General features: G+C 41.5%; 2 protein-coding genes and 1 non-coding gene across 7 annotated transcripts in view; 2 read left to right on the plus strand and 1 right to left on the minus strand.

Moving 5' to 3' along the window:
* Positions 1-20493, plus strand: part of MAPKAPK5 (MAPK activated protein kinase 5) — a 34887-nt gene extending 14394 nt beyond the window's left edge. For 3 of the 5 annotated variants that reach the window (XM_034672723.1, XM_011225845.3, XM_034672724.1), the window contains 11 exons: positions 260-357; positions 1907-2015; positions 3610-3699; positions 4457-4552; positions 10444-10524; positions 13249-13436; positions 15238-15358; positions 18365-18495; positions 18760-18881; positions 19859-19963; positions 20298-20493. In XM_034672723.1, the coding sequence (XP_034528614.1) occupies positions 272-357; positions 1907-2015; positions 3610-3699; positions 4457-4552; positions 10444-10524; positions 13249-13436; positions 15238-15358; positions 18365-18495; positions 18760-18881; positions 19859-19963; positions 20298-20392 (1224 nt within the window). In that variant the 5' untranslated portion in view covers positions 260-271 and the 3' untranslated portion in view covers positions 20393-20493. The remainder of the gene's footprint in view (positions 1-259; positions 358-1906; positions 2016-3609; positions 3700-4456; positions 4553-10443; positions 10525-13248; positions 13437-15237; positions 15359-18364; positions 18496-18759; positions 18882-19858; positions 19964-20297) is intronic. The other 2 variants (XM_002913053.4, XM_034672722.1) reach the window with 2 other exon arrangements.
* LOC117795310 lies at positions 2713-2864 on the minus strand. The gene has a single exon (XR_004619285.1). It is a non-coding gene; the product is annotated as a small nucleolar RNA SNORA62/SNORA6 family (small nucleolar RNA).
* A 3540-nt stretch (positions 20494-24033) lies between the features above and the next one.
* The window catches only part of LOC100474522 (disintegrin and metalloproteinase domain-containing protein 1), a 7452-nt gene continuing 5600 nt past the window's right edge, over positions 24034-25885 (plus strand). The window contains exon 1 of the mRNA XM_034637961.1: positions 24034-25879. Within this exon, the coding sequence (XP_034493852.1) occupies positions 25218-25879 (662 nt within the window). The 5' untranslated portion in view covers positions 24034-25217. The remainder of the gene's footprint in view (positions 25880-25885) is intronic.

The raw sequence follows: 25885 nt of genomic DNA on the forward strand, positions 1-25885 counted from the left end.
TGTCTTGTAAGTGTGCTGCAGGAGGGCTGTGAGGATGTGTTTCTAGTTCTAAAAAATTCACACTTGTTTTAAATCATCTGGGTGTGGTGATGACATACTAGTAACATGTGCAGTGGAGAACGTATTCTTTTGTTTGGAGATATATGAATAATTTCTGAAACAAAATGAGTTACTTGCCAGATTTTTCATTTGCTAATGGATGGGGCAGCAGAAAGTAAATCTTTTGGTGAGGTGATACGTTTCCTCTGTTCTCTTTAAGGTACGTCTGCACATGATGTGTGCCACACACCCAAATATAGTTCAAATCATTGAAGTGTTTGCTAACAGTGTACAGTTTCCTCATGAGTCCAGCCCCAGGTAAGACTACATGGGAGTCATCACCACATGTCCACCTCTCCACATGTAGGTCAAGGTGTAGTGGGGTTTTCCTCTCTTTTGTGCTGTTTTTTTCCTCTCCTGCTTTCCCTCCCTCCCTCCCTCCCTCCCTCCCCGCCTGCTTCCCTCTCTCTTTCTCTCTTCACTTCTTTTTATTTTGGAAAATTTCAAACATTTGTGAAAGCAGACAGAATTATGTAACGAATCCCCAGGTACCCAATCATGCAACATCAAGAGTTGCCAACTCATTGCCAGTCTTGTTTCATCTATGCCCCACCCACTCTCTAGGACCCCCCGATTATTGTGATTACTTTCTCTTTAAAAAAAAAAAAAGTATGTAATATGGAATTAAAACAGATTCTATTTCAGATTAGTGAAAGGGGACCAGATATTACTAGGCACTGGCTTAGAGCTGATATGGCAAAAAGCCCTTATTGCTTAATCTGACATTCCTTTTTAAAAGAAGAAATCAACATTATTCTTTTAGCTGCCAAATGTTTGGCAGGCCCACTGGGTGGCATTCTAAGTGTCTTCCAGGGAATTGAAAGTTATATAAGGTATGATTTCTACTGGGGACTGAGATGTAAACCTGTCATCATAGCAATGTGATAGGGACCAAGGAGAAGCATCCATAAGATATTTTGAGCTTACAAAGGAGAAGAGAGCTGCTAACTGTAGACTGGGGAGGTGAGGTGTCTCACAGAGTGGTTACGTGGGGGGCTAGGACTTGAAGCGGGTGGGTAGGAGTCTTCCAGGTGGAGAAGGAAGATGGATTTGTAAAAAGAGATGGGAAATCATGACTATTTCTTACAACTGTGCTCTGTTGGTGAAAGCATTTGGATAGAAGCTGGAAGCATTTATATCAAAGAATGGTAACCAGAATTCCGATTTTTTGATTTTTTTTTGATTTTTTTTTTTTTTACAATATGAGGATTTTTGCTTTTCTTTAGTAGTTGTGTAACCCTGTCCAGCTGTCTTGCTGGGTATGCTGTGGGTCACATGAAAAACTAGTGTAATGGGGAGAAGGAGTGGAGAGAGACACACAGACATAGACACAGACATAGACACAGACCCAGAGAGTCACAGAATGAGAGTGAATAACCGGGGTAGCCCAACACCAGCCAAGTGACTTGAAATTCATGTCCTACACAAAGTTGTATTCTGTTTTCAATACACTTTCCATCTAGCTGCCCTAAATATGATACAAAAACATGTCATTTAAAAGATCAACTCCCCCCCTTTAACATCTAGTAATAACAAGTTAAGTACAGTATCTTCAAAGGGATCATTGTCTTCAAAACTTAATTATTTTACTCCCATTTTAGCTTCTTAGAAAATTTTAGGTGAGGGATATTCCTTATCTGTAGTGTCCAGTTGATAGTGACAAGGCGTCCAACTCCAAGGGGCATGGTAGGGCTAGACTTAGGAAGTAGTTACGAACTTCGTAGATGAGGTACCTTTAGGTTAGCTATTTGATGTTTCAGTTTTTTTTTTTTTTTTTAACTTAACAAAATCAAATGCTTTCAAACAGGGCTCGACTCTTAATTGTAATGGAGATGATGGAAGGGGGAGAGCTATTTCACAGAATCAGCCAGCACCGGCACTTTACAGAGAAGCAAGCCAGCCAAGTAACAAAGCAGGCAAGTTAACCCCGGGTACCAATCAAACTGCCAACAGTGTTGGTTAACAAGCACAATTACATGGGGGGAATAAAAGAAAGCTTGAAGAAAAGCTCTATTTGATCTCTCATTGCCTGCTTTGTTATGTAATCAGAAAAGATGCTTTGACAGGAGAATTGTGACCCCTTTAATGCTTTGGGGGAGGACTATATTTTTAAGTGGTTGTCAATTGCTGCCTGTTAAAAGATTTAAATAAACTCTGGAAGGAAGGTAATCTTTTAATTCCTGTGTAGACTGTAGATATCTTTGAGCATGTAGTGTCCAAGCACTGTTGTTGGATTTTGAGATAAATTGCTGCTGAAAACACCTGAAAGATTGTGTGGGATAAAAATATCTTCTGGGACAATTGTATACGAGATACTTTTTGCTTATGAGTCACCTCATCAGATTTTAACAGAATTCTAAGATCTTTGTAATTCTGGGTTATTCCTGGTTATAGTCTATTTTGACATCACATTTTATTGCTAGAAAAATGATTTATGTCACAAACAATACTAGGAATCTAACTGGAAATAACCTCTTGAGGAGGTGAAAAGCTAACTCCACAAGGCTTATCTTCAGGCCAAGCAGGCAAAGCAAAAAGCAGGAATCAGATCTCAATTGGTTCTAAATACAAAATTCTTCTAAATTTTCCATGAGCCTCAAGCATTTTTCTCTCACTTACAGCAAGAATTCCTATCAAAGTCTGCTCACTGGGCCAGAACCCTTGTGGTGTTAGCGGAGACTTGCCACTCAGGTCGTGCACTAGCTGCGTCCGTGAGCACTGCAGCCAGCCAGTGGCCTCAGCTTCAAGCGCTAACAGTGTGCGGGAGCCTCAAGCATTTTTTGATGCCTCCTTTCTGGTAGGGAGGAACTGATATTTGGAATGCCAAGACAATTCCATACTGAGAGTTGAAGAACTGGTAGAATTTGTTCTATTTAATTTTAAAAATTACATCTTGTATTTTTCAAAGATTTCAAATATTAGGATGTGCTTTGAGAATCTTGTATAAAACAAAAACCCTTCCAACCCACCTAAACAGGCGACATTTCATTTCAGCAAATGGGATGTGCAAATTGGAACATCAGGTGGAAAAATGAAGTTAGCGGCTTTCTATTTTTCTTGAAGGCAGAGCCTGGAGTTGAGCCCCCCCGCCCCACCCCCCGACAGTGTGGTTCTCTCCCGAGCCAGGCGTTAGCACCCGCTGCCCTGCACAGCATTTACTCTGCTGTGCTGGTTGCATCTCAGAGGAGTGGAATTGGAAGCATTTTATTCTTCCCATTTCGTACAGGATTTAGCCATCAGTTTACTTGGACAAAGAAGTGTTTTACTGTTTTATTTATTTATTTTTTGTTTAATGAAATACAGGTTGCAGCTAAACTAAGTTTGAATTCATTTCTATTTCTTGGTACCCAAAGTCTTACTTAATTTCCGCTGTAAAATTAAAAACCAGCCACAGTCTTAATTGACTTAATTAAGGATTTTTTTTTTTTTAGTATCCTGAGTTCTCTAAGCCAGGGGCATTAAAGAGCTATCTTTTCTAAGATATGGTTGCTCCATTATGTCCTTTTCCAGATAGCTTTGGCTCTACAGCACTGTCACTTGTTAAACATCGCTCACAGAGACCTCAAGCCTGAAAATCTGCTCTTCAAGGATAACTCTTTGGTGAGATGACTTGTTTTTCTGCGTTTTAGTGCTGCCACTCTCAGCACAGTTGGGGAACGGGTGTGTAGGTATAGATTCAGAGTTCTCTGAATCCTTGGTGAAGAGGCTCTAAGCCAAAGTGCTTCCAGCAGCTTACTTTCCCCACTTGTTTCCTTGCTAGAAGTTCAGAGACATTCTGCTATACCCTTGGCATTGATAATTTTGGATGGTACTGATATGCACTTGTAAGACGTAAGATTTTGGATATGATTTAGAGGTTCTTTGGAAAGAGGCAGCAATCTACATGCTGTTAAATATTACTTGAAGTGTAATAGTTGTATTTGCCACTCGTTAATACTGATAAGGTGTTTTTTTCCCTCCAGTCTCACTCCCTGCCTCATGTACCATGTCCCACCAAATAAGTTGCTCTGGCAATCTTGAAGCTGATGCTAAAAGTGAAATCACGCCCTGGATTGGAGATGATGGGCCAGTAGATAGAGTCAGGGGGCACTTGGCTAAAATCTTGATTTTAGAACTGCAATACCAGTCATGAAACAAGGCCAACTGTGAGTAGGTAGAAATTCTTTACCTCTCTGTTACTAAGAAAAATTTCTCAGTATGAATCATTTCTCCAGATGTGAGGATATGCTATTCATAGCCTTGGGTGTCAGCCAGAAACTCGTGAGAGAGAGGTCAAGGTAACCTGTCTTCCACCTGGATTTTCCTTTAGTGTTTACTGAGAACTCTGGAGCAATGACTTCCATTTGTTTTATTTCAGGATGCCCCAGTGAAGTTGTGTGACTTTGGATTTGCTAAAATTGACCAAGGTGACTTGATGACACCCCAATTCACCCCTTATTATGTTGCACCTCAGGTAAGCACTTGCTGTTTCTGCCACAGGATGTATCACCGGGCTGTCTGTAGACACGTTCTTCTCTTCGGCAGCACCAATGGGAAGGGGAGAACTCAGCTTCAGAAGCCTAGTCTGCTTAATTAGGTGTACGCATTTTATTTTAAAATCAACTTCTTTTAAAAACAAGGTATGACTTGTGTACAGTAAAATACTCCTGGTTTAAGTGTAGTTTGATGAGTTTTGACAAACACACTCCTGCACGTTCACCCCCACAGTCAAGATACAAACCATTTCCATCACGTGAGGAGCTCTGGTGCATCTTTGTAGTCAGTCTGCTCCCCGCTCAACCCCTGGCCCCAGGCAACCACTGATCTGCTTTCTGTCGTTCCGGGTTAGTTTTGCCTGTTGTAGAAATTCATGTGAGTGGAACTCACGTACCTGTTGTGTTTCCCTTCTTTCGCTCATCATGTGTTTTAAATTCATCCGTGTTGCTATATCAGCGGTTAGTTCCTTTTTGTTGTTAAGTAGTACTCTGTTATAGAGGACTAAGCCATGTTTGATTATCCATTCATTGACCGATGGCCACTTTGGGTTTTCCATTTTTGGCTATTATGAATAAAGCTGCTAGGAACATTCATTTACAAGTTTTGGGGGACATCTTTTCTAAAATGGTTTTACCCCTTTACCTAGTCCCCAGTAATAAATAAGAGTTCCAGTTGCTTCATGTTCTTACCATCAACTCATGTTTTTTTAGTATTTATAATCTTAGTCCTTCTGGTATGTCCATAGTATGATTTCATTATGGATTTAATTATAACATTTTCTTCATGGCTACTGTTGAGTATTTTTTCATGTGTTTATTAGACATTCTACTGTGAAATATGGGTACAACATTCTCTTGCGAAGTACAGGTATAACTCTTTCGCCCGTTTTTGGTTTTATAATTGTGAGGTATAAAAAGTTATTATTTTCTGGATACAAGTTCTTTGTCGTATATATGTATTACTTTTTATTGCTACTGTGATGAATTGTCACAGACTTAGTGCCTTAAAGCAACACATTTACTTCCTCACAGTTTAAAGGAGGTTAGAAGTCTGAAATGGTTCAAGGTGTTGGCAGGACTGTGTTCCTACTGGAAGCTCTAGGGGAGAATCCATTCCCTTGCCTTTTCCAACTTCAAGAGGCACCTGCATTCTTTGGTTTGTGGCCTCTTTCTCCATTTTTTCTTTCTCTCTTTCTTTTTTAAAAAGATTTTATTTATTTCTCAGAGAGAGCACAAGCAGGGGGAACGGCAGGCAGAGGGAGCAGAGAGCCCAATGTGGGACTCAATCCCAGGACCCTGGGATCATGACCTGAGTCAAAGGCAGACGCTTAACTGACTGAGCCACCCAGGCATCCCATCTTTCTGTCTCTCTGACTCTGACCCTCTTGCTTCCCTTTCATAATTGTGATTACATTAGATATACCCAAATAATCCAGGATACTTCCCCATCTCAAGATCCTCCATTTTATAAAATCTGCAAAGTCCCTTTTGCTGTGTAGGGTAACATATGCACAGATCCCAGGGATTAGAACATGGACATCTTTGGGAAGCCATTATTCTGCCCACCACATATATTACGAATATTTCTCTCAGACTGTGGCTTGCTTTTCAGAATAGTAGCAGTTTATTACTTTTTTTTTTAATTTTAAATTTTCGTTTAAGTTTATTTATTTATTTATTTATTTAAGTAATTGCCACCCCCAGTGTGGGGCTTGAACTTACAACCCGGAGATCAAGAGTTTCATGCTCCACCGACTGAGCCAGCCAGGCGCTCTAGAAGTTTTTTATTTTGATCAAATCCAGTTCATCCTTTTTTTTTTTTTTTTTGAGAAGGAGGGGGAAAGAGAGAGAGGGGGAGAGGAGAGGGGCAGAGAGAGAGGGAGAGGGAGAATTCTAAGCAGGCTCCATGTCCAGCATGGAGCCTGACACAAGGCTTGATCTCACAACCCTGAGATCATGACCTGAGCTGAAAACGAGAGTTGGATGCTTAACTGACTGAGCCACCAAGGCGCCCCTCACCCTTTCTTTTTAAATAGTTGGTGATTTTGTTCCTAAGAGGTCTTTCCATACCGATGTACATGAAGATTTTCCTCATGGTTTCTTATTAAAGTTTATAGTTTTAGCTTTTTTTTTTTTTTAAGATTTATTTATTTATTTATTTATTTTTTTAAAAGATTTTATTTATTTATTCATTCGACAGAGATAGAGACAGCCAGTGAGAGAGGGAACACAAGCAGAGGGAGTGGGAGAGGAAGAAGCAGGCTCATAGCAGAGGAGCCTGACGTGGGGCTCGATCCCACAACGCCGGGATCACGTCCTGAGCCGAAGGCAGACGCTTAACCGCTGTGCCACCCAGGCGCCCCTATTTATTTATTTTAGAAACAGCATGAGCAAGCAGGGGGAGGGGCAAAGGGAGAGAAGCAGACTCCCCACTGAGTGTGGAGCCTGACTCAGGGCTTGATCCCATGACCCTGAGATTATGACTGGAGCCGAGGTAAGAGTTAGATATTTAACTGACTGAGCCACCCAGGTACCCCCCACCCTGTTTTAAAGTAGGCTCCATGCTTAGTATTGAGCCCAGTGCAGGACTTGAACTCATGACCCTGAGATCAAGACCTGAGCTGAGATCGGAAGTCAGATGCTTAACCCATTGAGCCACCTAGGTACCCCTCTAGTTTTAGCTTTTAACCTTTTGGACTGTGATTCATTTGAGGGGTGGTGTGTGTGTGTATGTGTGTAAAATAAGGGTCAGGTTTTTTTTTTCCTTATGGATATCAAGTTTCCAAATCATTTGTTGAAAAGAATAGCCTTGTATCACTGAATTACCTTACAGTTTTGTTGAACTGAATTATCTTGCAGTTTTGTCAAAAATCAATTGACCAGGGGCGCGTGGGTGGCTCAGTCCGAAGTTAAGCATCCGACTCTTGATTTCAGCTCCGGTCATGATCTCAGGGTCGTGGGATGGAGCCCTGCAATAGACTTTGGACTCAGCACAGAGTCTGCTTGAGATTTTCTTTCTGCCTCTCCTTCTGCCCCTCCCCAACTCAAATAAATAAATAAATAAATAAAAATGTTAGAATCAATTGACCATGTATCTGTTAGTCTGTTCTATTCTATTCTGCTTATTTGTCTATCCTTACAGCTATATCATGTGATTACTGTAGCTTTTTATTAAGTCTTGACCTCAGATATCAGATAGTATAAGGAGTTCTTCAAATTTATTCTTTTTCAAAATTGTTTTGATTATTCTGAATCCTTTGCACTTTTCTGTAAATTTTAGAATTCACTTCTCTATAATGGAAAAATCTCCTGGGATTTGATTTGGATTGTGTTTAATCTGCTGATGAATTTGGAGAGAGTTAACCTCTTAACATTATTAAGTCTTCCAATCAGTGAACATGGTAGATCTCTCTATTTAGGTCTTTAATTTTTCTCAGAAATGTTTATATTTCTTAGTGTATAGGTTTTATACATACTTTCTTAAGTTTATTCCTGTATTTTATTTTTTTGGATGCTGTTGAAAATTATATTTTTAACAATTTCATTTTCCAATTGTTTGTTGCTAGTTTGTAGAAGTACGAATGACTTTTGATCCCTTGTATCTTGCTAAATTCAATTATCAATTACAGATTTTTTGTAGATTTGTTAAGATTTCCTACATGCAAAATCATGTGGTCTGTGAATAATGACAGTTTCACTTCACTCTTTCCAGTATGTCTGCCTTTTATTTCTTTTCTTTGCCTTGTTGTGCTGGCTGGGACCACTGGCTGATTGTAAGGGATTAGAGCAGATACCCTTGCCTCATTCCTGATCTTAGAAAAAATGTGCAATCTTTTACTGTTAAGCATATTAATTGTTACATTTTTTGTAGATGCCCTTTTTCAGGTTGGGGAAGTTTCCTTCTATTCCTAGTTTACTGAAAGGGAATGTGTTAAATTTTGTCCAATGCTTTTTCTGTATCTGTTGGGCTGATAATATATTTTTCTTCTTTATTTTGTTAATATGATGAATTAATTGATTTTTTTAAAGATTTTTTTTTAAAGATTTTATTTATTTATTTGTCAGAGAGAGAGAGAGAGCACGAGCAGGGGGAGCGGCAGGCAGAGGGAGAAGCAGGCTCCCCGCTGAGCAAGGAGCCTGATGCGGGACTCGATCCCAGGACCCTGGAATCATGGCCTGAGCTGAAGGCGGACGCTTAACCGACTGAGCCACCCAGGCGCCCCACAATTTATCAATTTTTTAAAAATATTTTATGGACTCAGCTTTTGGTTTCCTATGTAAGAAATCTTCGTCTAACCCAAGATCACCCAAGATTTCCTCCTACAAGTTTTATAATTTTAGGTTTTACATTTATATGCATGATCCATTTTGATTTAATTTTTGTATAATGTATGAGTATGGATCTAAGTTCACTTTTTAGCATTTGGATATCCAGATCCAGGACCATTTGTTGAAAAGGCTATCTTTTTTCCATTGCATTGCTTTTTAATCTTCGTCAAAGACCAATTGAATGTATGTGTGTGGGTTTAATTTTGGATTTTCTGTTCTGTTCCAGTGATCTCTTTGTCTTTACACCAATACTGTACTGTCTTGATTACTGTGGCTTTATAATAACTATTGAGGTAAGGTAGTGTTAGCCCTCCAACGTAGTTCTTTTTCATAGTTGTTGTGGCTATTCTAATTTCTTTGCATTTCCATATAAACTTTAGAATCAGCTGTTAATTTCTACAGAAAAGCCTGTTGGGATTTTGACTGGGGTTGTTTTAGAGGTATGATTCAGTATGGGGACACTGACATCTGAACAATACTGAGGCTTCTAGCCCATGAGCAAGCTGTATTGCTCCATTTATTTTTGCCTTTAGTTTTTCTCAGCAATATTTGTGCGGTTTTTAGTGTACAGGTCTTTCCCATCTCTGTTAGATTTATTCTATGGTGCTGTTATAAATGGTATTTTCTTTTGCAGGTTTATATTAATTTGCTTTACTCTCCTTGTATAAAAACACTATGTGGTGGCCATAGCTTGAGCCTGGGTCCTCCGCATGGAGACTCTGATGTGGGTCTTTACAAGATGGTCAGTGAATTCCTGACAGGGAGACTTGGTGAACACAGTCTCTTTCAGAGTGTTAGGGTAAGGCAGCTGTAGGTCTTGGAGATGGCATCGAAGGTTGCTTTGTCTAAGTTGCCCCAGGTGACGTTGCAGCCCCTGGCTGAGGTGTGGCAGCTGTCATCAACTGCCATCAGCAGCTTCATGGGCGTGGGGCTAAGATCATAGTGTGGGTCTGTGTGTGAGGAGGAAACAGACCACTCAGAGTCGCAGCATCCTGTCACCTTGCAAGGAATCTGCAGGGTATGCCAGTATTGTTCCCCCAGGGGTCTCGCTGCACAAGATGGTGGAGAACTTGGCCAGGATCATGGCCCCATGGATGGCAGTGGTCGCCTCCTTGAACACTTAATACCCAGACAAACATGACTGTTACAGTCCTTGATAGCAACAAGTACCTTGAACCTGATCCACTGGCCAGCACTGGTTTGCTTTTATACAGGTGTAAGGGATATCTGTGTCTCCAGGAAAAAGTCCATGATCTTGGATACCTTGATGGGCAGGAAGAAGAGTTAAATCTCTTCCAAGGACTTGCTCTTCATGTCCTTGACCTGGGCAAAAACTGATAAATTGCTGGTTATAAGAGGGGAAAAAAGGTTTTTGAAAGTTTGTGTTTTCTGGATGGTTGTTTTTTATTTTTGTTTTTGTTTTAATTGTTAACTGCCAGTGTCTCCTCTCTTTCAGCATTCTTTTTCAACATTCTTTCTCAAGTTGTAGGTCATTGGTGTGGTTTTCAGTAAATTGTCCCCTTTGGTCTGACTCTGACAGGTACTGGAGGCACAGAGAAGGCATCAGAAGGAGAAATCTGGCATCATACCTACCTCGCCAACACCCTATACTTACAACAAGGTAGGGGAAGAGATACTTACCTGCACCGTTCAGGTGTAGCCCCTCTTCTCCTGTGAGGTGTTTGTGGTTCTTTGGGAATGAATTCTTTGGAATTCTAAGGGAATTCTTATCCCTCAATATTCCTGCCCAAAAGGCTGACAGCGGCCACACATGCAGAAGATTCCTTGGAATTCAGGTTTTTGTCTGATGAAATATGAAATAAGGTTCTTACCAATTGAGGTTTTGCAGCAGGAACCAAGGGCAATGGTCACCTGTAGGTTATTTGGATAGTTGTAGTCCACTGACCACATTTAAAAGACATGGTTGTCTTGCTTTTTTTGAGGTGGAGGCCATTTCTGAGAACATTCCATGGCCATTTACGGTACCATTCTTTCTTCCCATAAAATACCCAACTTAGAACAGTGTCTGCGACACACAGCAAGTGTTCCTGGTCTTCTAGTTCTCAGTCTGTAGCCGACACATCAAGCATCTCTGTTCTAAAACACAAGAGGATTAAGGGCCTCTTAAAGCAGGTCCTGGAGTCGCTGGGTAGATCAGAAAAAAAAAAGTCATGCTGCTTGGGGACTCACGGCTGAATACAGATGACAGAGAGGGACCTGAGGGTGGTGAAAAGGCAGTAGGTTGGCTCTTCTTGGGTCCCACACTGTAGAGGGCCCCACATATTCCTATAGCACGCGCACACACATACACACAGGCACACATAAGAAAGAACACACAGGCTTCTCTGCCACTCAGGACCCTGTGCTCCACACTGTCACTGGCACATTGTAACCAAGAACCTTAAACACCTACTTTCATATTTAACACTGGTCAGTCCCCAGGAAATCACTGCTCCACACCTTCTTACCCTACAAACTCAAAACCATAGTCATCTCTCTCCTGATGTAGTGAAGGTTTGAGGGCTGTGCCGATTATAGCATCAGAGTCAGAAACTGCTTTCTGCTTCTTGATGCATGCAGGAAGTGAGTGGTAGAAGCCGTTAGATGACATTAATTTACTTGCTAAAATTTTCTCAGCATGAATGCAATGGATTCTTGTGTGATATATTATTTTCCAGTAGTATTTTTGTCTTCTCTTCCTGTTCCATTTTGTGAACCTAATGGTGCTCATGAATTAGCATGGCATTCATAAAAATTACACACTGTAGATGAACAGCATGTTGAAATAATAAACAGCTCATACTACTTTTGAATGTGTATATATGTTAGTCTAGAGATAATCCTCTTTTTATTGGCAGCTAAATGAACACTGAAAGCTACATTTGCAAATAATTTTTTTTAAAGATTTTATTTATTTATTTGACAGAGAGAGTGAGAGAGCACAAGCAGGGGGAATAGTAGAGGGAGAGGGAGAAGCAGTCTCCCCGCCGAGCTGGGAGCCCGATGTGGGGCTCAATCCCAGGACCCTGGGATCATGACCTGAGCCGAAGACAGATCCTTAACCATTTGAGTCACCCAGGTGCCCCTGCACATAATTTTTTTAACAAAAATATGTAATAGGATATAATTAAATTTTTAAAAGTTAAATAACTACATCAATCTTAATTTAAAAAATGTAGTATCAGTTTCCTCATGTGGAAAGTGAGGGATTTGAACTGTTTTTAAGATTACTTCCACCTCTGTAATTTTTTTTAAAGATTTCATTTATTTACTTGAGAGAGAGAGAGCATGAGCGGGGTGAGGGGTAGAGGGAGAAGCAGACTCCCCGCTGAGCAGGACCCTGGGATCATGATCTGAGCCAAAGGCAGGCACTTAACCAACTGAGCCACGCAGGCACCTCACCTCTGTAATTTTATAATTATGTTTTATAGCCTGGGTCGTGTCATCTACAAATACCCATTAGTATGATGCCAGAACATGGGTGGGAGTACCTGAGACCTCCCATTTTCTAGGCTTCTATCAGCAGGACACAAGATGTGGCCGTAATGGCAGGCTCCCTGCTGCCTTTCTCAGGCAGACTCTGCTTTTGTCCTGTGATTCAAGACAGGCTTTAACTGAAGCTTCTGAGGATCCAGTTTCTGAGGCAGGTAGAGCTGCATTTAACTAAATTAGGAGTCCTTTATTAATAATCATGCTGTGACCGTAGCCCATGAAGGCACCTAATGCCACAGACAAAATAGTTGGTGGCAGTTTTCTTTCTTTCAGAGTATCTTCTCCAGGAATGGTGTCTGGTCCTGCAAATGGGTGTAGTGAATCATCTGTGGCCAGAGGAGTGCTTTTAGACCTCCTGTTCTTCCCTCTACTGCCTCTTCCTGATCTGTGTCAAACTGCTATGGTCTTTACGAAATGACTTATGCTATGTTATGGGGTCAGCCTACCTGTGTTTCTGCTGCTCTGTGCCTGCCCCTTCAACCCTGCCCAGATTGACAGTGTACATGTTCCCCATCCAGCTGGCTTATATCTGTCGTTTCTCTGGCTGGAGATGAAGTATCCTATACCTGTACCCAAGGATCAGCTAGTAGCTTGGGCCTGAGCAGTGAGAATAAAAGTGACCGTTTATTTCACCCTAGATTGGCATTGTATGCTGGTGTGCATATATGTAGTGTTGGTGGCATGGAAAACCTATGATAGAAAGGTTGGTTCCCTTAAGACTTCCTGAAACTTTTCCAGTCTCTATTAAGTGATTTTTGGAGATACCCGCCTGTGTATGTTAGTTGCTGTTTCTGGGGACTTTATTTTGGGGCTGTGCCTCTGCTGTAAGTGACTATTTTCATTTTCCTTTCAGAGCTGTGACTTGTGGTCCCTAGGGGTGATTATCTACGTGATGTTGTGCGGATACCCTCCTTTTTACTCCAAACACCACAGCCGGACTATCCCAAAGGATATGCGGAGAAAGATCATGACAGGCAGTTTTGAGTTCCCAGAAGAAGAGTGGAGCCAGATTTCAGAGATGGCCAAAGATGTTGTGAGGAAGTGAGTCCCCAGGCTGTGGGGTGGGGAGGCCAAGGAGGCCTTAAGGTGGTGGATCACAAGGGAAAAGTCATTAGTTTCCCAGGCATGCTCCTTCCCGTTGGCACATCGTAGAAATCTTATCCCTGGAGCCTGAGATGAGAGCGCTTCATGTCCACACCTTGGTGAAAATGGAGCTTTGCTCCCTCTTGTTGCATTCTTAGAATTTGTCCCCAGGGTTGTGAACTCAGGTACCTTGGAGTATTAATTTAGGACCTTAATTGGTAAGCCCCATGTTGTGCCCTTCCTGCATGTTAGCCAGTCATGTGGAACAGACATGGCATCAGGAACTGAACTCAGGCTAAGATGACAATGACATTTTGGCTTTTCATTCCTTGGCTGCTGTGGGGGATAGGTGGCTGATTGTGTGGGCCTCTAGCCTCCCCACTGCTAAGATAGATTTAGAAGATTTAGTGCTAGTGAGTGGGTGAGGGAGAGTTGACAGAGTCCTTTGGTAGCTGAAGGACTAGGTAAGAAGTCAGACCTAAATTTGACGTATATTTGCTTTTCCTGCCCACCTGTGTGGGAGGCTCAGCTGCCTGGGATTTGGGCACTCTTCTGGTACTCCTACTGCTTGGTAATTTTTCCTCTTTTGGTTTCAGTTTCTTCATCTGTAATATGCTGAAGATAAGCATTAAAGGGGGAGTGCCAGGGAGCTTTCTCCTAACAGTACAGCCATTTCTTTATAGAGATTACTCCCTTTCAATAGAGAGCTTGTCCTGTTGGTTAAGGATCTATGTATGTAAAGACGGACTAGTTTCTAAAATATACAAGTGAAAGTTTTTAGGAGGGTAGAGGTAATATTTAAAGCATCACTTGTCTTCCCATGCTGTTTCCACACTGTATTGCTACTTAACCAAAACATCAATATCCTCTAAGTGGTTCATTGTCAGTTCTATAGAATATATTTCTTGTCCCTAGAGCGATATTCATTATCTTCTTTCAGCTTTGGGATTCTTTTCTAAATAATAATTTCTTCAGAATCTGAAGCTGTTTGTTCAGAATGATCCAGAAGGTTACAGAGAACCTGAAAGAGCAAGTATGCATGTTGTCCTGACTGATGTTTACAGTGGGAGGATGTGTAGTTGGAAGAGGGACTAAAAAGCCCAGGGTACATGCTGAGGTGGGCCAAGAGTTGCATCAGCATGAATGGACGAGATGTGAAGAAGTAGGGTCAAAAAGTAGATGGTACAGAGCAATACATTCGGCTTAGAAGGAAATGCCATCCCCTTATCAGAGACTTTAGATTTTTGGCTTTTCAGTGTTTCTGGAATAAAGGGTTCACCTCCTGCCATTTGGTGACATCTAACAGTTTTACCACAATTAGCAACCTGGAATTTCATAACCACATGACCCCTTAACTAATTTTGTAGACACTGTCAGCCGAAAGAGCACTTTGAGTCCCTTTTGGAAATTGGAACCCACTGTCCTAAAGACATGGATGTGGAGATTTAAGTCTCAGGAGCTATAAACTGTATGTAGGCTTATTGAATCTTGAATTCAGTCCGAAGTATCACTGGATTAAGCCTTATCCTACCATTTTTATCTCTGTCTGGTGTAGAAAGGACTACCAAAGGACACAGTGCCCTCACCACCAGGGGTTAGGTACTAGGATCCCCACCCCTGCCTACGGATGGAAAGCCTAGGCTTGTAGGAGTTGTAGAAAGTCAGAAGTTGGAGCTGGTTAGAACCAGACCCAAGCAGGAGCTTCCTGGCCTTCTGGAAGCAACTGTGCACGACAGCCCTGTTGGTCTTTTCTCTACAGGCTTTTGAAGGTCAAGCCAGAGGAAAGACTCACCATCGAGGGAGTATTGGATCACCCGTGGCTCAACTCGACTGAAGCCTTGGATAATGTGCTACCCTCTGCTCAACTGATGATGGATAAGGTTTTGAATGATGCTTACTTTTTTCATCAGAAGGCTGTGTTGAGAAGGAATGCTGGGACAAGGCTCAGGGAAGGGTCAGAGGCAGAGCAATACAAAGAACTCAGTCTTTCCCAGAGAGACATCCATGCTTTCCTGAAAATCAGGTTCTAAAATAAAAGCTTCTTTGAGTAAAAGACCAGATCAAGGCCCAGTAAATATGCACTAAGTGAAAACTCAGATCTTCCATATTTGTGCTTCAGGGTTAGGGGGCACAGAGTACTATGAGACAACCTCCCTTCCCCTGAGGGGCTTAAACAAGACTGATTGGAAAGACTAATTCATGTGAAATAAGGAGGGAACATTTCAGACATCAGAGCTTTGCATGCTACATTTTCTACGAATGCTGTGGGAATTCAGAAAAAGAACATCTTTGAAGAGCTGTAATCAGGGAAGGGTTCCCAAAGAGAAGGCAAAACCCCTCATATTTATTAATTACCGCATGGCAGTTTTTAATCTGTTCACATGTTTAGCCATGAACTGCTTTAAATGAGTAGGCAACATACATGGCCAAGTGCAGTGAACAACAGGAGCAAAGAATTATAGACCAAAGTGCATCTGTGGGGAAAAACACCTGGCTTCATTAATGGGAAGTCAGTGAAATATATGTGGCAGGGCCAGGCTTTGAAAGCACACAGAGGGGCTTAAGTCTTAGTAGGACATAACTGAGAGGCCATTGTCAATTTTGGGGAAGAGATCTGCCACAAGGGAAGGTATTTAGGGACAGTCAGCCAGACTTGCAGATTTGCCAACCTAAGACTTATACAGTAATCGGCAAGCACAGGAGCAGCTCTGGGAGCAGAGAAGTAGAGATGAGTGAATAGGTTCAATATTTTTTTTTTTTTTAAAGATTTTATTTATTTGACAAAGATAGAGACAGCCAGAGAGAGAGGGCACAAGCAGGGGGAGTGGGAGAGGAAGAAGCAGGCTCATAGTGGAGGAGCCTGATGTGGGACTCGATCCCACAATGCCGGGATCACGCCCGGAGCCGAAGGCAGACGCTTTAACCGCTGTGCCACCCAGGCGCCCCAGGTTCAATATTTTTGAAGACAAATTTCTACAATTTTGGGTGACTTACTAGATAATAAGGGGACAATGGATATCATATTTACTGATACTATTGACAAATAGAGGGAAATCAGGAATGAGGCTGGTTTAGGTCAAGGGAAGTGTCTTAGGTTTTAGATATTGCTTAGACGGACATGCAGATGAATGAGATGTGTTGTGTGGGACCATAGTGTGGCTGAGAGGTAAACGCAGGGACACAGGCATACATTTTACCCACTTAGATGGGAGGGGGATTGAAGTGTGAGAAAGAGTAAGGGAATAGGAAAAAAGAATTCTTTTTTTTTTTTTTTTTTAAGATTTTATTTATTTGTTTGAGAAAGAGAGCAGGAGCCGAGGGACAGGGAGGGGCAGAGGGAGAGGGAGAGGGACAAGCAGACTCCCCGCTGAGTGGGGAGCCTACCATGGCCTCAATCCCAGGACCCTGAGATCATGATCGGAGCCGAAATCAGATGCTTAACCGACTGAGCCACCCAGATGTCCCAGGAAAAAAGAATCCTAAGACCTCCCTTAGTTTTGCTGGAGTTTGGGAAAGAAAGAACTGGAAGGAACAGAGTTCTTTGCCATCTCTCATTTGTGTGTGGTTCTCTTTCTGATTTAAATATGTCTAGTAGTCCAAAATTGGTTTGCTCAGTCCAAAATCCTAAGGGATTGCTTATATCAGCACATGGGGGTTACAGTGTGGCTTTCCTTAAGATCTTGGAATTGAAGAAATAAGATTCCTTTCTGGAGTTACTGTAGAATTAGTATATAATGAAGCCAAATATGGATATGCATAATCTTCTTAATGAGAAAGAGTGACCCCTAGGCCTATAAGGTGGAGCTGCAAGGTGACAGTATATTCCCATCTTTAAAGAATTTATGGGGTCATGATGTGAGTTGGCTAACTTTGAAGGGTAGAAAAATGGCCACATATGCAGATGTTGAACAGTGTCCATCTTAGCCCTGCCTAGGACATGGAGCCTGAGTTCACAACCTTGAGCTATTTTCATCTTTTCAGTGGTGCCATCACTGATAAGGGTGATGTGAGGATCCGGTAGAGCATAGCCAGAGCCGGCTATTACAGTTCTTTAAATGAGATCAAACACTACCTGATCTAATCGCATGCTTAACAGGGAACTACTTTTTAAAATTGTCAAATTTTGTTGAAATTAAAACAATACAGAGGTATATATTTTTAAAAAGCATGAATTCCTTTTCATTTCTCTGCCTCAATATCACTCCTCAGGGATGGGGTAATCTCTGGCTTAATGTATCCTTCCTCATCTTTTCCTGGGAGACACACATATACTCACAGTTTGTCCTTTTTTAAAATATAAACATGGGATCATCTTGTTCTTAGAAAGCTTTCTGCTGATTTTTTACCTTTCTTAATTGGTCTGCCCATAATAAGAGCCCGCACTGGTCAGTCATAAAGACACAGACTTCAAAAGGTCTAGACTCCATGACAGTTATTTCTCATTGTAAATTAATTGACTGACTTGGTTGGGGTTCTGAGTCATCAGGACTGAAATGACCGTCCACACAGTAGGGGCAGTGAATAAATGCCACTGTGGGAGGCTTTTTAGGCAGCAGCTTACCAGCCTGGTGTACATGAAGGCCTCTCTTTACACTTGTTCTTGCCAATGACTGTGAACGTGAGTCTTGTTAGTATTTCTTACTTGCATTTCTGTCCCCGTGCAGAGAGGAAGGGCTAGCTGTTGTATGGCCCTTGGTTTGTCTGGTATTCCCTGGGCTTGCTGATCCGTGGAGAAGAGTGCTCTGGCTTATCAAAATTTGTATACTGCCAGCATAACAATGAAATTGCCTTCTTTGTTCTTGGAGCTTCTCCTTCACAATTTGGTAGATTAACTTTTTAGGTGCCCCGAAGTGAGCGTGAGAACTGATGACAGTGTTTACATTCAGGCGGTGGTTGCAGGAATCCAGCAGGCTCACGCGGAACAGTTGGCCAACATGAGAATCCAGGATCTGAAAGTCAGCCTCAAACCCCTGCACTCTGTGAACAACCCCATTCTGAGGAAGAGGAAATTACTTGGGTAACTGAGCTTATTCTGTGGATTCTCCTTCATGGCTGGTGTGGCTGAGTGCAGGGTTCTGAAAGGTCAGCCAGGGGTTTGCCCTTTTGCTACCTCTTAAGAGGGTGGAAAGGATAAGCCCTTTAAATATCATTGGAAGTTGGAGACACTCTGTAGTTCATTATTTATCTGAAAAATGTGCTGCCTTATGTTTAGAGTTAACTTCTGTGAAGAGTTGGTTTTTGAGTTTCACCTTGTTATTCCCTCTCTTCCAAACTTTTAAAGCACCAAGCCAAAAGACGGTGTTTATATCCACGACCGTGAGAATGGAGCAGAGGATTCAAATGTTGCCTTGGAAAAGCTCCGAGATGTTATTGCTCAGTGTATTCTCCCCCAGGCTGGTAAAGGTCACGCCATTTATGAATGTTCTGCATGCGTCTGTGTGTGTGCGCGCACATGATAGAAGGAGCAGTTTAATTTGAGGTTGTCTTTCTCACCTTTGTGTTATAAGAAAATAAGTACATTATATAAATTATTCTGTGCCCACTAAAAAGAGAGGGCAGTGGGAACTCAGAAAAGTGGTAAGTTCTGCCCCTCCTTTGGTTTTCTGTGAAACTGCTGGTGGAGGTTTAATTACCAGTGTCTAGTGCAGCATGCAACTTTGTGTTTTCTTAGTTTGTTAACAAGGGCACAGGACAGAAGATGAAGAATGGAAGATGTCGACAGGGTCAGGATCAGCTTGTGAAGGTCAGGAGACGTTTAGAGTGCAAGGCTATCATTAACTTGTGAATATAAGAGAGAGCACCTCCCAGAAGTTCAGAAGTGGCCCCTGCTGCCATGTGTATCATGGCCAGAGTGTGACTTGTACATGTCTCCTTTGGAGTGAGAGGTTTCTTTTAGTATAGTCTCTCTCCACTTAGTGGCGTGTAATGGGCTCTTCTCAGCAGATGAATGAGAAGCCAGAAAAATGTCCAAATTTCTTGGGTTTTCAGAGAATTCAAATAGTGTATTTAGATAGCTTCCAAAGTAAGAAATGAGCCTAGGAGGAAGAATGGGGTCCACTCAGTCTTGTTCTCCCTTCTTTTGGTCTCTTAGATTAACCATGTGTTTTTGCCCAGCAGCCTGACTCTGCCTACTTCCCATTCCCTAGTGGTAAAACCCCGGGGTCATCAGAGGATTTGTGTGAGGCTGTCAGAATAGAAGAGTGCGAAGCCCAGAAGCGGCCTACATGTAATGTAGGGACTGGTAGTGACAGCACTGTCAAAAGTTTGCACCTTTACTCATCACTTCTCAAGAAGTTGGAGATTGTGTCCTTCCATCTGTGACACTTAAAATCCCGTGATGCCACTGGAAAACACAACTTCCTCTTCATCTTTATCAACAGGAGAGAATGAAGATGAAAAGCTGAATGAAGTAATGCAGGAGGCTTGGAAGTATAACCGGGAATGCAAACTCCTAAGAGATACTCTGCAAAGCTTCAGCTGGAATGGTAGGAAAATACTTCTTTCTTTCTCCACGGACACAGAGAAGTGATTATGTGTAGAACATGGAGGATCTTTGGGGCCTGAGCTGGGGCTATCTTGAGGTGAAGTGAGGCTAGAGAGTGAGTGGGGTATGATGGGATAGAGGTTATTCCTACATTAACTGCACAGGCATATCTGGACATCTGGCCCTTTCACTTGTTTTCCAGAATTCAGATGAACTGGGTGCTGCAGATTCAACCTTCAGAGCCCCTGTCATATACCACACGGATGCCTTATTGGGTCCCTGTCAAGAATCTCACCTACATTTGGAGACTGACTTTTTTCTTTCTTGCATTTCAGGTCGTGGATTCACAGATAAAGTAGATCGACTAAAACTGGCAGAAATTGTGAAGCAAGTGATAGAAGAGCAAACCATGTCTCATGAATCCCAATAATGACAGATTCAGACTTTGTTTTTTTAACAATTTGAAAAATTATTCTTTAATGTATAAAGTAATTTTTATGTAAATTAATAAATCATAATTTCATTTCCACATTAAAGATGCTGTATAGATTTAGATACAGGACTTATTCATAGTATAGTTCATTTATTTGTTTTTAAGAAAAGCTCAGTTCCTAGAGATATACTATTACTCTAGGACTGTTTTCTCATATGTTTATAAGATGACAGACGGTATTGTCAAACAAGATTATTTTATTTGTAATAAAGTGTACAAAAACCATTTGCCAGTGGTAGATAAAGGACCGACTATACTGACCTCTGTTCAGTAAACAGTTGAATCAAGTACTGTGGAATCTGGTTTCACTTGCCCTGTGTATCTGCTTTCTGCACTATGGGTAGATTACCTCTGGTGCCAAAAAACTTTTGTGGATCCATACTGCAGACTGCCTGCTGGAACCCACAGGATGCCAGCTCCTATGATGGAAGAGGCAGGGAGCTAAGTCCTCATTTTTTTGGTCCCTAATTATTTCGTGAAAAGTGGTAACATTTCTTTTTTGTCATATCTTTTAAAAGGTATTGGTGTGTTTCTTAAATCTAATGGGATTTTGAGTTTATTCTTTTCCTGCAGAACCAGAGCTTCTTTCTGTTCATCTGAGGTCCCGCTCAATCCTCTTCCCTTCCCCACAGGCCTCACAAGCTCCATTGCTTCTTCCTTCCTTTTCTCTGTTCTCCTGGCTCTTTTTATATCACGTAAACTGAACTATTGGGTAAGCACCTAAGGTGGTCCAGTTTTTTTCTCTTAAAGCTGCCCTTTTAGTGTCAAATGTTTTGGCCTGCACTTCAAGTTCGCATCCCTGGGCTATATTTATTTTGTTCAGTACCCTTCATTTTCAGGAAGGTTGGTTTTGGCCCAGAGATCAGATGTTTGAATAGAAAACAAGGCTGGATGCTTTTTTAGTTTTCTGTTGTGCACATGGGCTTCCATAAACCATTTTTATTTATTTGTTTATTTATTGTAGCAGTTTTTGGTAGGTGCCTGTGTTGGTAAATAGAAGGGCCAGCCGGCAAATTCTAATTTACAGAGCAGAGGGAGATGATCTATAGGCACAGTTCGCTTTCCTCCCGTCACATTCTCTTCAATTGAAATTGATCTCACAGAGCTCACTTACTTTGTAACTCTTCTGCTTTGCTGAGCATGTCTTCAGGATAACGTTTTGTTAGAATGCCCCATATGTATGTGATGGACTGGAAATGTAGGATAAAAACACAAAGTATCTTGTGAGAATTACCTTATTACATTGGGTAATAGATTTTTTTTTGAGGTAAGGCTCCCTAATCTTAGGCGATGAATAACTGTTGTAAATGGATACTGTGTAAGGAGAATTCAGTACTTTTTTTTAAAATATTTTATTTATTTATTTGAGAGAGGGAGAGGGAGCACGAGCAGGGGAAGGGGCAGAGGGAGAAGCAGGCTCCCCACTGAGCAGGGAGCCCGATGCAAGGCTTGATCCCAGGACTTTAGAATCATGACCTGAGCCGAAGGCAGATGCTTAACCGACTGAACCACCCAGGCACCCTGAGAATGCAATACTTTTAAACATGGCAAAATCTAGGAGTTAGGCAGCAGAGAAAAACAAAAGGTTTTCTTATTTACTGATCAGAAGACTTAGCTGAGAGTTGAATTAAGTGTTGAATCAAATTACTGTTTTTTAGTGAAATGCAGTCTTACAAATCGCTTACTGCAATCAGGAAAAACTCTGCACTTATTTCTAGAACAACTGAATGTTTACCTGTTGTTTTTCTCAGGCAGAGGTATTGGCTGGAGAGAGGAAGGCCGTAGTTAGCCCTGTTACTCTTTTTTCTTCAGAGGAAACTGCTGGTATGCCCAGTCTACCATTCCCTTCTCAGTTTGTTACTTGAGTGTCTTCCAAAGGCTCAGGACGATTTTTTTCCTTTAGTGTGTGGTGAATTTTAGGCATGATCTAGAAGGACATTCAAAATAGTGCTTCCTTTTACTCAGAGCAGCAGTTGCCCGTGTCTTAGTCTAAGCAGGCTGAATTAATCTGGCCCCCAAAATAAGCACTATGTCCAGACACATCCACACAAGAGTACCATGCTGGAAGTTTGTGAATGCCCTGGAGGATGGTCCAGTTGTTGTAATACAAAAGTGGGTCCTCCTCTGGACTCTTGAAAAAACAATAGTTCCCAAAGGACTCAGCACTGTTTGGTCTTCCAAGTGGAGTTTTATTTGTGGAGTTTGTAGGCTAGTAGCAAATTGTTCTTTGACATGCCAGTCACGGTGACTGATAAGGCAAATTTTGCATGTAACTGGGGGTGAAACAAAATCGTCCTCATCTCTTCCAGCCTCTAAATGCCTATACCTGCAGGAAGTTCACATTGTAAAGAACAATTCTTGTAGGTGGGAGGTTAGAGTTTCCAGTTTTCCCACATGATTTGCCAACCCTCTGTTTAACTAAAACCATTACTTATCACTCAAATGCCTATCGACTTCACCGTAGTTACAGAGCTGCTTGATGTAAAACAATTTGTGTATCTCCTGGTTATTATATTGTATGAGCATAGGAGAATACCTGTCAGAAATTTATTGTTTGAAACATAAGAGGATAGATTTAAAAAAAAAAAAAGATTTTATTTATTTGAGAGAGAGAGAGTGCAAGCAGGAGGAGGAGCAGAGGGAGAGGGACAAGCCTACTCTGTGCTGAGCCCCACACAGGGCTGATCGCTCGACCCTGAGATCATGACTGGAGCAGAAATCAAGAGTCAGATGCTTAACCAACTGAGCCACCCAGGTGCCCTGCTTTTAGCTCTTCAAAGCTAAACATAGATACGCTTTTTAGGGGTGTCTGCTGGCTCAGTTGGTGGCGCCTGAGACTCTTGATCTCAGGGTTATGAGTTCAAACCCCACAATAGGCATAAGCTTACTTAAGAAATACAAAAAATTTAAAAAGATAGACAGCTTTTTAAAAAGAGCTTGTTGTATTCATGTGAGAAAGAACAAATTGAAGAATTATTGGTTAAAGAGCTCAACTGATCTAAATCAGATTTTGTGTGTGAACGCTTATGTGCATGTGTATTTTTTGAAGAAAACATGTTTCAATTTGAAATTGGAAAATTGGTTATGCTTAGTTATATTTTTATTTATTTTAAAAATAGAAGTGTTCTTTTATTATTGATTTGATTATTTTATCCTACAAAATGACTTAACCTAATTTGCCCTGCCTGTTTGTCGTTAAAATAAGGGAAATACCTTAAATCTGTGATAATTTCCAAATTATATAATTTTGAGAGGCTTTCTCCTCTTATATAAAATACAAGAAGAAATCCAGTTAGAAATCATTTTACCTTTTTTGCTATACATTTTTTAATAGATTCGTGATATGACAGTACCAGTTCTTATTGCCAGATGCTAATGATAAATTTTAAAATCTGTATTAGGAATTAAATATTATTGAGTTGATCTACTTTCCTGCTAATATCTGAGATCTTGTGGTACTGAGCCATTCCTTTTCTTAAAATTAATTTGTTTGATAGAGCAAGTGCGAGTGGGGGGAGGGGCCGAAGCAGAGGGAAAGAAAGAATCTTAAGCAGTCTCCTCGCTGAGCACGGAGCTGGATCCAAGGCTCGATCTCACAGCCCTGAGATCATGACCTGAGTCAAAACCAGGAGTCGGGACACTCAACCGACTGAGACACCCAGGTGCCTCTGTACCATTTCTTTTTTAAATTAGATAGGGCATATCCCCATTTTTTAGTGTTACTTGTAGTCATAACCTTTATTTTAAAGGTTTTATATTGTAAATATTTGACTTGATACAAAATTTTTGTGCAGGATAAAAGATGTACAGTCTTAGTTCATCATTGAATGTACAGGAGAATAACTGCAAGGAAGTGGATAGGTAGTGCTTTTTTTTTCCTTTTGAAATTACTGCTAAATGTGCCAGGAAATTGACACAAAACCAAATCCAAGGACTTACACAGATGCTACAGTTCAATTTTAGTTACAAGAGTGAAGAAATCTTTAACAAATTCTTATACAGTCCATTTTGTATTTTCTTCATGAAATGGTAACTAGATACCTAATCAGAGTTTGTTCTTATATTGGGGCAGTTGGGAGGAATTGAATGTTGATCCTAGTCACTTCTATGGTAAAACTAAGCTTTATTTCATTTACACTTAATGTGTGCATTAGGAAAATTTCATAGTAGGGAAGAATTATGTTTATATACAGATACAAAATGTCTAAACTCATCTTTTATGAACAAAGGCTGACAAAGGAGGGTTGGGCTGAGAAACAGTATCCTGAATACTACAGAAATGAGGAAAAGAGGCAGTGGGTACAGAGAACTCTGTTCTGCTCAGAGATCCCTAAAGAATCCCTGTCCCCTCCCCCTACCTCCTGCCAGAATGTTGGGTTTCAAAGAATGAGCAGATCAACGGATATCAGGAGTAGTGTGGCCTAGGCTGAGAATAAGGATACTTAAGGCAAATTATGAGTTATAGTACTGTCTGAATCACTACAGCCTGCTTACGTGGCATATCTGTGAATGTAAAGGGAACTTAACCAAGGAACATTAGAGCTTCTGCTGCTGGAAGGAAGTCGTACGGTAAGGGAACCACCAAAGGCCAAGAGCAATAGAAATACAGCCCCAAAGTCTGTATTACTCAAGAGCTGCACAGCAGCCACCACTTAGGGAGAAAGCCTAGATCTGGGGCTAATACCTGACTCTCCAAGTCTCAGCATGCCATGGAGAGCTGTTGCTGTGGGACATAGGCCACACAGCATCAACTGATTCACAAATGGCCATGTCAATGGTAGCCTCTTTGAGACACTCTGCCTCTATACTGCCTTTGCTATGGAAAAACCGAGGGGCCTTGAAAGAGGGTAAGATAACGTTTCAGACTTGGGCTCCGCGAAAGAGGGACTTCAGGCCGGGGCCAGTGCCGGAATCTTCATATGTTAGACTGGGGATTGTGTTGCTGTTGGTGATTTTCCTGCCAAGCTTGTACTGTAACCTGGGATCTGTAGATTACACTTTCTATGAAATAGTCATCCCCAAGAAGCTGACTGTCCATGAAAGGGACACCCCAGTGAAAGATACATCCTATACGCTATTAATGCAGGGCCAGAAACAGGTGATTCACCTGAAGGTGAAGAGAGACTATTTTGTGAAGAACTTTCCAGTCTTCAGCTACCGCAATGGTGTCCTGGGGCAAGGAATGCCTTTCATCTCACATGACTGTCACTATGAAGGCTACATAGAAGGAGTCCCAGGCTCTTTTGTTTCTCTCAACACCTGTTCAGGCCTCAGGGGCTTCCTGATTAAGGAGGGGAAACCCTATGGCATTGAGCCCATGGACACTTCAAAACGGTTTGAACATGTGTTGTATACCGTGGCACACCAAGCTCGAGTCTCCTGTAGTGTCACTTCCAAAGGCAGCCAAGCCGTGTCCACCAGCCGGCAACG

The sequence above is a fragment of the Ailuropoda melanoleuca genome, chromosome 12 (assembly GCF_002007445.2).
Source record: "Ailuropoda melanoleuca isolate Jingjing chromosome 12, ASM200744v2, whole genome shotgun sequence".
In the NCBI taxonomy this organism is placed as follows: domain Eukaryota; kingdom Metazoa; phylum Chordata; class Mammalia; order Carnivora; family Ursidae; genus Ailuropoda; species Ailuropoda melanoleuca.